Below are 12033 nucleotides of genomic sequence, written 5' to 3'. Positions count from 1 at the left end.
TATGGTTTGAAAATGAATAAACTTGTGATTTTCGTGTTGTTTTTAATAATATTTTTTCACCAAAAAAAACTATTGAGATTGTCCAAAAAATAAAAAATGTACAAAGAAAAAACAAAAAAAAAATATAAAAGAGTTGCGCCATGAAGAAAAAAAAATAGTTTTATTTTTAGGATTCCTTGTTTTTTTACTCAGTCACCCCATTTTTGCAAAAGTTGCACAGGTTTTGTCTAAAACTGTAATTATTATAAATTGTTAACGCAAAAATAACACATAATTCTGCGTAGCTTAGTTGTTATTCAGTTGAATAATCAATATTCATTCACGATATGTTTTTTTCTGTTTGAGTGACAGCCTATCTTGATTCTTTTCATATTTCGTTTCTTAAATGTTGAAAATGAAAAGATTAAAGGTGATGGTCGTTCACGATTTAAGTTTCTCAACCCACTTCTTGTGTTTTTCATGTAGTTTTCTAAATATATGAAACTGGGACTAGCCACAAAAAGACAAGATGGTTGGTTAAGGCGCAGAAAGACAAGAAGAAATTAAGGTACTATTCCAATATTAAAGTTATAAACTGTTTATTTGTTTCAATCTTTATTAAATAATAATTAAGTTATTTTTGTCTTTGTAAATTATTAATTCATTTACCCAAAAATACTTTAATATATATATTATTAATATAATATATTACTCAACAAAAAAATCAAGTATTTATTGATTGTTATATTAAATAAAACTTATTTGAAATGTAAAAAAAATTAAATTATTTGAATTATTTGAATAATTTATCATTTTTTATTTTTTTTAATTGGACAATTTAATTCACTTTTTACCAGTATCACAACTATCTTATAATGTATTATAAAACACTAATTATTTGGAAATTATTTTATTTATATGATAATTACTATTTTTGTTTTTGCAAACAATACCAATATTTTGTGATAAATTGGGGTTTTAATTTGTTTTTTTTTTGAATTCTATTTCTTTTGAGTGTTGGTATTATTTAGAAGAATATGCCGATACTGTTTTCACTATATATGTATAAACACAATAACCCGTTTGTTAGGATATAGTGATATATAATATAAAAAAAATGAGACTCGCTCAAAATTGTGTTTTACAATCAATGAAAAATATTTTAAAAATATTTTGTTTAATTAAACGGGACTTAAACTTTCAGACCGACAAAATAAAAAATAACTAATACTTTTGGTATAGATTGAATGGTAACACTTCGACTGTTTTTGTTTGACTTCTTTCTTATGTAAACTTACAATTAACAATCCCTAATTCTATGGGAAATTGCATTTTTTTTATGGAAATAATTACTTCTTTTACAAACAGTTTTAAATTGAAAAAACAGAAAATTTCGAACCAAATAAAATGCTTTCATTTTCCATGAAGATGACCTAAATTTGAAGGTCTTATCACCACATATTTTTTCTTTTTTTACCAAAAATAGACACTTGTTACAGAATTCATAAAATATCACAAGAAAGTGAGATTTGCGCCAAACTGTGTCTTATAATTACTTCACATTATTTTTATGTTTATTCCTGAATTGACACTGAAAAGTGGCGTAGAAAAAAGAAAACCAACTTCATTTTTTAGACGAAGGCAAATGAAGACAAACAAAAACTTTTGCCGAATCACAACAGTTTTGAGAGAAAAGAGCAAACTTCATTAATAAACGCACCTTCTTAATCGAGTCAGAAATGGATGTATTCTGACTATATTATCGGGTATAGTCGTATGTTGTATAATGCCAAAAACTCAAAAAGGAAGCATATATGTATAGAAAAAAGCAGTTTAAAAAAAAACTCATAAATACCCTAGAATTTGATATTCACACGTTATGGAACCAACACACTTTAAATCAACAAGCTTCCGTCTAGCGAGATCATTGACATCATCTCCTGCAGTCACAACAAAGTCCAAACGGTGTGATAGTGACTCGTGCTTTGCCAAACTGAACAACACAAAGTTCATCAATTTCGACCCCAACAAAGAGATATTTAACATCTTGAACCCGGGGTCGTCGAGTGAAACGGTCACAAAAAGTCCAATTATCCGCGATGATATTGAAGATCTTAGTACAGACTTCCCACAATCACAGCGATCCAACCCCATGCAGAACGACCCGTTTTTCTTTTAAGCCTGTTCTTAGCCCGCTGAGAGCGAGCTCTCTTGTTTGTCTAGTGTTATTCGAATTTTTATTGTATTTCTTTTCTATCCACAACTTCTTAAAGTAGATGCTTGTCGAGTGGTGTTTTTGTTTTTCAAAATCATGTTTATTTTGTGACTATTTAAATGCTGCGCGTCTCAATCGTATGAAATTTTTATGACAAAATAATATTCAAGTCATTGTCTGAAACGTACAGATGTGAAAATAGCACACAACAAACCGTGTTTGAAACACCAGAAAGTGAGTCTATTTTAAATTATTTTTAAAATAAGACTTTCATTTAAACAAATAACAAGTCTAATTTTCATTTTTTGGCTTCAATTATTTGTTTTAAATTAATAAAATAACGTGTTGAATTCTTGGAAAAACAAGATGAAAATAAAACTAACTGTTCTTATTTGAAATGCAAAATGTGAAAGTGTTTGAATATTTCTTTGAAATATTTTATGATAAGAAATGAATTTTATCGACTTGTTGTTTTATACAACACTAAAACAATAAATCGATAAAAAAAAATAAAACGTTATTTTAATTTTTGAATTAAAAATATAGTTCAATTTGTTTGATTAATAATTTCTTGAACTTTAATTTTTTATTATTTCTCAGTTTTAATATTTCTTTTCAGTGAAATAAGTATAAATAATTAATAGACTAACTATTAAAAATCATAACACATTTCTTAGCATTGTTATTAAAGGGTGTTTTCCAAATTTTTTATAGTTATTTGTCAAAACAAAATGTTATATTTATTAGTTTGAATAATTAATAAATTATTAAATATATTTTTTTTATTTTTATTATTTTTAATAAACATTTTTTCAAACACAAAACATTTTAATAGTTAAATGTTATATAAAACATTATTTTACCACTTTTTTATTAATTGTTTTTAACCGAACTTAAAAAATCTAACTATAAAATAGAAAGGGAAATGGTTTGTTATTAATCCCACAAATAACTTGACAACACAATGAACTCACTCAAAGACGATATACTCTGTTGCGATTATTTCTCGTGGGGGAGTTGTTCTTACCTCAATACAGAATAGTCCGTTAAGGCATTTTGAATCGACTGTTTCACAGTTTTCGCACCTCGACAAAGATCCGAAGGTGACGTATATTTTATCGGAAAAAGTGAAGTACGTCTATCGCGCGGTCGAGGACGTCTATATCATCCTCATCACTTCTCTCAACTCAAACATCATCAGCGATTTGTCTGTGCTTCAGTCAATCATAGCCGTTCTCTCCCAACGTCTCGACGGCATTTCCGAGTCTAAGATATGTTCTTCTGTCTTTGAAACGACAAGTATCATCACGGAGTTTTGCAACTTCGATGGAACGTGCGAGACTTTGACGCCTTCAGACATTGAATTGAATTTGGCAATGCAGAGTGTGGATGAGGAGAATTACCTCCAAGAGCTCAAGCAGAAAAAAGAGGAAGCAAAGAAACTTGCCGATCAGCGTGCGGCAGAGCTTCAAGCCGAGAAAAAGCTCAAAGAAAAAATGGAGAAAGAGAAGGAAAAAGAACAGAAAGTTGCTGAAGAGAAACTCCTTGAGATACAACGTCTTCAAGAGGAACAAAATGCAAAGATCATTGAAGAGGAGGAGGCCCAGAAACGAGCTGAAAAACACCGAAGGAGTGAAGTCAAGACTCGACGAGGTGGGATAACTCTTGGGAAAGCAAAAACTGTTGCAGTTGAAGAAGACGAGGATGCCTTTGACGCTAATTTCTGATTTATTTAGTCTCACTCTTTCGCGTTCTTTCAATTGAGTCTGATGTTCTTTCATTGCGCAGTCAGTTATTAAAGTAATACCAAGAGCTGAAATCAATTAAAAATGACTTATAAACTATATACATAATTCCACAGAAACACCGTTTTTTTGTGTTAAGATATGGCGACAAGTTAACACGCTGAGTAACAAGGGGATAAGTTGTAAATAATTTACAAATTACTATCAACAAATGGAAGCGTGAATGTGAATTGCGTTGTGGGAAGGTCGTTGAGTCTCGAGAATATGGTTTGCGTCCGACGTTTGGGTTCGGTCTGAGGAGTGGTCTGCAGCGTTTGAAACTCGTCGCAACCAAAGGAGGGTGCCGAGAAGACGGACTTGATAGGATTAGAGTCACGAGGTGGCACTATAAGGTCGTAGTGTATAACACTGTCTTCTGAGTCTTCTGACATCGAGTCAAACCCTTCCATTGGTTGGTCTTCGAAAAGAAAGTCGCTCGACTCCTCGTCTGTTCTTTTTGTTATTCAAAATGTCATTTGAAACAAACACAAAAGTGATGGGTTCTTAACAAGAACCGTAACAACAAGACAAAAAACTGAACAAACAAGTCAGCCAAAACGTGTTGAGGGAGTGGTTTAAACGTTGTGTTATTATCAATCGGATTCATCGGTTTAAATTGAGTTTTTTTTATTTCGCTGTTTTATAGTTGTGTTCTCTTTCCTTCGTTTGGTTTTCATTTTAAGGAAAACTTAATGATTTTAATAACAATATCTTAGGTATTTGTACCCTCATTCACATATTTTTTTTAATTTTTTTAATTCCTGTTTTTTGGTCTTTGTTTAATGATAATAACCCGCAAATGTCCTGATAAAATGGCTGTTGTATCAAGAAATAATATAATCATCAAAAATACACGTGGACTTCGTTAGTTTTTTCAAGCTAACTTTTACTATAAAAAGTAATTAGAAAAAATCAAGTTGTTTGGTTAAAAAAGATGTGAAACGGCATAGTTTCGAGAACTATAATTATACCTTGAACCAACACGTGGTAACATGTTGATTTTTCTGAAATTTTTAAATAAACACGTGTTTTGCATTTCCTCTTATTTTCAACTTTGATTTTGCACTTTTTTTGCAGTCTTTGCTTGTTTAATGAGTGACACACATTATCATGTTGTCAAAATAGCACTTTTCCTCCTTTTTTATCTTCAAAACGCACTAATTTCTGGGATGACCTCAATTAATCCAAATAGATGCCATTTGAATTCCTCTATCTAAAAAATTAAAAACCTCAAAAATGTGGGATGAGAAAGTGTAAATTACTGCTTTGGGAAAGAGTCACATAAATCGATCAGATGCTTATTGTAGAACGAGCTTCCTATGCACTTCCGCAAGAATATAGAAAGGTCTATTTCTGGCGCTTTTGCCGCAATACAACAGAAGCATTTGATACTGATATGGGACGAGACAATGTCGAATATCTGGTCACGGACACTTTTGTCAAATCCAAGGGCTTCTACAGCAATTTGTTCGAGCGCCTTCTGATTTTCAAAAAATTCTTTCACAAACCCCACAACACACCCCTTGTAGTTCGCGTCCAAAAACTTGACAAACTCCCCACATTTCTCTTTGCGATAACCATACTTCTTCACAAAAATGAGTTCCTTTCTTTCAGTCTCAAAGTCGCATTTGAGTTCAGTCTGAGTCAACAATGATATCAACTTTTTGATGTACAAGTTCTTTGTCAATTCCTCAGGTATCCAATTCGGCACTTCAACGCATGTCTGCTCGTGTATCCTCTCAAACGACAACTTGTAATTTTTGTCAATCTCTTTGTGTGTGGGGTATTCCAATTTCGATTTAACCAACTTACAATACACGTCGAGCAACTCTCTCCCATACATCCCCTTCTCTTTGAACAGTTTTTCATATGCAGCAAGTTCAATTAAGTCGCTTTCTGGCGTCGCATTAACGTACTTTTCCGTGAGTGACACATCGTTCTGAAGTAAAGCAACAAAGAGGAGTGGTCTAGTGTTCTCAATGAAACTCATGATCGGTTGCTTTTCAACGTGGTTCCCACTAGTTTTAAACATCGTCGATTTGAACTTATTGAATACCTCAAACTCAAGCATCTTACTTGATCGAGTGTTCAACTCTTTGTACAAATCAATTTCTTTTGCTTTCTCAGGTTCTTCTTGTAACATCAAAACATATTGCGCAAAGATACAACACGCTTCCAAGAAGTACATGTCTTCTTGTTCTTTTGTTCCTTTTCTTTTGGTCGACAAAATCTGTTTGATATTTTCTCGTTGTTTAAGAAGTTCGTTTTTGGTATTGAGTTCCGAGGCATATTGAAGGAAAACAGGCTGAATGGCAACCTCTATGAATTTTTCCGGCTCGTTCTCAAGAAGTTTGAATACCTTTCCTCGTTGCGTGACCATCAACGCAGCTCCTTTCTCTTTGTTTGCATTGAAAAAGACTTCGTCAAAGTACAAGTTGATGCAACTCTTCACTTCACACACTATAAATTTGTCAACCACTCGGCTAAACTCGGTGTTTGCTTTCGAAAAGTAATACGCCGCCAACTGCCCATTCTTCGAGTCTAAAAGTTCTTCAGCAATAATTGAATATAGTTGTTGCAATGTACCTTTCACAACAAGGGCTTCGTCATTCATCACGTCTCGCCAATACAAGTCCGTCCAATTGTTATTTCTTCTTCTTATAAAGTGTCTAATATCGCTCAAATAAGCTTCCAAGATGACGCTCAGCTCATAGTACGTCTTGTATGATATCGCAGCCTGTATTGCTCTTGTGTCGTTGTTTCTCTTCAAGTCGGAAACTGTGCGCTCCATGTCTCCTTTAATTTCTTGGCACAGACGGACAACAAGTGGTTCGAATATATAAACCTCATTTGAAGCACTATCACCATCATCTTTCGCAATGCTCCTTACTACAATCACTTTGTGATTCACAACAACCAAGTCAGTGATTCCAGGAAGAAAAATGCGTGACATACAAGGGAGGTCACTTGTTGCATCGCCTTGTCTATACTCATTGATCACACCCATCTCAACTTCGTATGTGTTGCTGAAGTACTTTCTGAGTGGGTAGACATCTACAACAGTCATTCCCATAATGTCATGAACACAGAGCACATGGCATGGGGTCGCAACAAACTTCCCTCGTTTCTCTTCTTTGCCTTTCCCAAAGTCCACACACGATATCATCGTAATTTTAACATCACAGTTTGTGTATGATATGTAGTATACCTCGAGCTTGAATTTGGACCCTAACACCACTCGTACACCTTCTTCCCTTTCTTCAACTCTTTGTGGGATGAACACCATCGTTTCAAGTTCAACAACACGTTCTTGCATGAGTGTGATAGCGTGTGTTATATGCTTCTCGCCATAGACTTCAACGTCGAGATCAACGGCATTCCACCTAAACTGAGTGTTTGGAATGATCGCATCACCCAAATTGTCAAAGAATTCTCGTCGCGACACTATTTTAAGATCCATCACAGTGACGATGTGGTCAACGTAATTGATGATGAAGTCCCGGTGTATTTTGATCACACCAGCCTTACAGTGGATTTTTGCAATCAGCTTTATATCGTCCTCAACACTGTATATCAATATCCCAACGTTTTCTACACTCACAGCAATTCGCATGTCGTGACACGCAATTGAGTTGATCCGATTGCCGACTTCTATGACTTCGCTTTTGCCGTTAGTTTCGATGTCGCGATAAACAACAAGTCTGTTTGTTAATGGGTCGTTGTTGACACTCTCGACAGTGATAATGTGCCCAGGAGAGAGGTAACAGTACTCGTCGACTTTACCATAAACACTTTCGAATGAAACTGGGATGTATAAGTATGTGCTCGTCGTCTCAATCCGTATTGTGCTGTAGTTGTTGTGGTTCACTTTAATTGCCATTTTGTCATCACCAAAATTGATGATCGAGTCAAATTGCGAACTCTCCAACTGCTCGAGCTGTCGGTATTCGAAAAAATGAAAGACGTTATTTGTCGTGCTCTTTACTCGTTGGCTTTGCATAAAACAAAGTTTTTTCAGTTTTTTTTTTGTTGGTGTTGATAGTCGATTTTTCCAAAAGATAAATTTTCATAGGGTCAAGTATCTTTTTAATTCCAAAAGTTGGGAATAAAACTTGGAATTAAAACGAATTTGAAAAATTCGTTTTAAAAGATTTTATTAAAGACCATTATTTTTTAAAAAATTTTTCTGACAAAAATTGTATTAAAATTTGTTATTTAATTGGTCTTTGAATAAAAAATTAAAATTAAATTAATAAAAAAATATTATAAATTAAACTATTATAGTTATGATAAAAACCCGTGCAACTAGGGGACCTACATTGACCACCACCACCTCTTAAAATAGATTTATTTTTTCTATTTCGAATCATATTCAAATTAAAATTATAGTAAATAGGAAACTGGGATAATATTAGGTCTGGTTCCCGAATTCAAAAAATGCCGAAAATTCACCTCGAGTTAGTGGAAACTGAGTGAGACAGAGCATTGAAAAGAAGGCTCATAAAGACGCACTCAAACAGTCTGTTTGTGCACCGTTTCACCCACTTTCCAAGTCCTCCCTTGGCGCGGATCACCCCCTGACCCCCCCGCAAGCGGGGGGGAACCACATCCGCGTCCACACAGTACGGACAAGGAAAGTGGGTGACATGGGGACGCACAAACAGTGGCTGAAAAGTGGACTCCTTTTAAAAAACACTCGCGGCAAATATTTTTTTTTGGTAAAGGTGGTGGTGGTGGTCAATGTAGGTCCTGTGCAACTAGGGGTGACCGAGAAAAATAATTCTAAAAATAAAAGAATAACATTATTTTCGAAAATGTTTGATATAAAAAAACATTCAAAAATTTTATTTATTTTGTCATTTCTTTATTATTTATTATAAAAGAAGAATAAAAACTTAAAGAATAACAACGCAATTCATTTACAATAAGCAAACAATATCGAAATAAATTTCTTCAAAAAAATTCCTCATTTCTTTTATCTGTTGCCTTCTTCATTATAGTTACATCTTACATTTTCTGCATTTGGTTCTCCTCGACCACTTTATATTAAGTAGTTCCTCAAATTCAATTTCCATGCCTTTATCCTCAACATTATATTCTTCAACTTCTTGAATCATATACTCGCAGAACCATCATGGTTGATTTTTACAAAAACCAAAGACGCCGACATCATATCCATTGTGATACTATGCAACATTTACAGTCTAGTTTAAATTATATTTTTTGCTTAGATACATCTCCAATTATAATTATGCATCTTATTGTTGTGGTTAATTTTTCTGCTCTGCTTAGTCCTATTTATAGTGTATCAAATATTCTTTATTCTCCTTTTTTATTGTACACATTTACAGCCTATCCGTCTGTAAATAATCATGTTCCCATCTAATCTTCAATCAAAACAATCACTGAATAAAATCTACAATTTAATTTTTTAGTTTGAACTCATAATATTTTGGTATAAATTCTGCCAAACCATGAAAATGGAGGGGAAGTGGACAGAATATGGTTTTGTTAACAAAAAGATAATTTTAGGGCAATCGATAGTCTTCTTTGTTCATCAATTGAACAATTTGTTTTGAAAATGAATCAACTTTGATTATAGTGTTTTTTAAAAACTAACTTTTATATTATTTTTACTAAAAAAATATTGAGATTGTCCAAAAAATCGATAAAATATGCAAAGAAAAAAACAAAAAATAAACGAGTTGAATAATCAAAACAAAAAAATATTTTCATTTTTAGGATCACCTCTTTTTTACTCATACAGTTAGTTTCACAATAATTACTTATTTTTCATAACAAATAGATTTTTGTTTCATAACAATTGGATTTGTACATTTGTTCAGCCCTGTTTCAAAACAATTATTTTTTTTTGCACAATTTGCGTGATTGTTGCATAATTAGCAGTATTGTTGCATAATAATATCGGGTGTTTCAGAACTATTTATTTATCCTCAAATCAATATTTTATTGTTCCAAAACTAAGAGTTGTTTCATAATTATTGTCTTTTGTTTTAAAATAATATAGGATTATTGTATAATTGCTTTGTATTGTTTCAAAACAAAAATCAACAAAAATAACCAAAATAAATTTCAAAAAATATAAAAATATGAACGTAAATTACAGTAATGGCCATCACTTCTTTTGAGTTCATCCACCGAGATGAAGTCGATGGATTCCTCAACCACGAAGAGGTTTCCCCAATTGTAAAAGCACTACAACCAGTGGAAATAACAGAAAGAAGATGGTAAAAGGACATCTCGTAACTCGGACAATTGGTAATTTCAACATAAAGTTCAAAAAATATATTTTTCGATGTTTTTTATTAATTTTTTTTCTCGGCAAAAAATATTTAAGTATCCATTAAAAATAAAAAAGCCAAAATTGTTATTCAGAAAAAGTTCATAAATTTTTACGTGTTTTTTTAAATTCACAGCATAAAAAATTATAATATAATTATCATTTAACAATTAAAACCAAATAATATTAAATTGTTAATTTTAATTATTTATCAATACAAAAAACTAATAATTATTTCATAATCAAATGTCTCAAAACCCTTCCGAAAACGACAGTAATTTTAATGAAAACTTTCCAACTGTGGGTCCTGTTCATATACTATCTCAAAGAAAAAGGATATGATTATATACGAAAATCACTGCTTTAAATAAATAAGGGAAGGGTACTATTCATGTGTTGCACCTAAGTGCAAAGTCCATTTAATTGGATAAACTGATGATTCTCTTCATTACGGTAAAACGACTCAACACATCGATGCCGAACAAAGTTTCAAGAAGAAGCTTTATCAGAATCGAATAAAGAAAGAACTATCACTCAATATAAATCTCAAGAAAATGACACCAAGAACTTTATTGATTCATTTCAAGAGAGGATCAATATCTACTTCAGACGCCACACTTAACAAATTTATCAAAAGAAACATTGATCGCCCACCAAATCCCAATACAATTGAAGAGATTGTTGTTAATAATTACACCAACATTTTATATCATAACAATAAAAACACCACTCTTCTTTTTGGTGATATGGAACAATTGAAGCTACTTTTATCTGCAAAAATGATATGGATGGAACGTTTTTAGCATGTCCCACACTTTACTCTCAACTGTATTCGATTCATGTGGTTTTACCCAATGATTAACACTTTCCGGTTGCTCATGTTCTGATGAATGAACGTTCTGAAACATCATATACTCAATTGTTCATATCTCTGGAAAATTTACTTGGACAATCCCCTTTCAAAAGAGCAGTCTTGATAATGTCTGATTTTGAAAAAGGTTTAATTGCGTCACTTTCTAATTTTGTAAATTTTGGACTCGTACACAAAGGATGTCTTTATCACCAGAGACAAGCAGTAATTAAGAAAACAAGAAAATTTGGTTTGATCACCACATACAACAACCATGGTGTGTTGTTTGAAGCCGTCCAATTAATGTTCGGTTTGAGCTTTTTAAAACCCAACGAAGTAAGAGAAGCGTTTGATATTTTGAAGGTATGGTATGGCAGTTGTAAAGAAGTCGTTCAAATATTTGAATATTTTCAAAACATGTGGATTTGTGGCAGTTTTCCTTTGATGATGTGGAATCAAAGAGGTGCTTTGATTCGAACAAACAACATTTGTGAATCATACCACTCTGGACTGAACAAACGTTGTGGAGGACAAAAGCCGTCTTTCAACAAATACGTCGAAATCAATGGAGAAATAATTGAAGAAACTCGAAAAGATATTCAAAAAATGAAAATTGGAATTCGTCAACCGACAATAAAATGGGTAGCGTGTTCAACAGAAAGACTTAATAATATTGTAGATGATTACGAAAAGAAAGTTGTAACACTTTATGAATGTTTGAAAAACATCGCTGGTGTTTTTGAAGATCACAAGGCAAATAATATGATTGATGATGAGCAAACAAGCGAAGAATAAAAATATAGTTATTTAAGCAATATATTTTTTAATTGTTTTTAATAATAAATTGGTAATTTGATTGTAAAATAAATTTATTAAATAATATTATTATTTAATAAACAGAATA

At 32.4% G+C, this 12033-nt stretch overlaps 3 protein-coding genes across 3 annotated transcripts; 1 reads left to right on the top strand and 2 right to left on the bottom strand.

Annotated features, from left to right (window-relative positions):
* Positions 1–3119: 3119 nt before the first annotated feature.
* Positions 3120–3921, top strand: EIN_405990 (hypothetical protein; the record flags this gene model as incomplete). The annotated part of the gene is made up of 2 exons (XM_004256868.1): positions 3120–3122; positions 3175–3921. 2 exons carry the CDS (start codon positions 3120–3122, stop codon positions 3919–3921), a joined length of 750 nt encoding a protein of 249 aa, XP_004256916.1.
* Positions 3922–4130: 209 nt separating this feature from the next.
* Positions 4131–4585, bottom strand: EIN_405980 (hypothetical protein; the record flags this gene model as incomplete). Its single annotated transcript, XM_004256867.1, has 2 exons — positions 4131–4431; positions 4524–4585. The coding sequence occupies 2 exons, from the start codon at positions 4583–4585 to the stop codon at positions 4131–4133; spliced, it is 363 nt and encodes a 120-aa protein (XP_004256915.1).
* A 651-nt stretch (positions 4586–5236) lies between these two features.
* EIN_405970 (hypothetical protein) lies at positions 5237–7978 on the bottom strand (the record flags this gene model as incomplete). Its single annotated transcript, XM_004256866.1, has 1 exon — positions 5237–7978. The coding sequence occupies one exon, from the start codon at positions 7976–7978 to the stop codon at positions 5237–5239; it is 2742 nt and encodes a 913-aa protein (XP_004256914.1).
* Positions 7979–12033: the final 4055 nt, after the last annotated feature.

Source organism: Entamoeba invadens (genome assembly GCF_000330505.1).
Source record: "Entamoeba invadens IP1 unplaced genomic scaffold scaff_1105074726033, whole genome shotgun sequence".
Lineage (NCBI taxonomy): Eukaryota > Evosea > Mastigamoebida > Endamoebidae > Entamoeba > Entamoeba invadens.
Note: the sequence above shows the minus strand (reverse complement) of the source record. Positions and strands in the feature narration are given on the sequence as shown.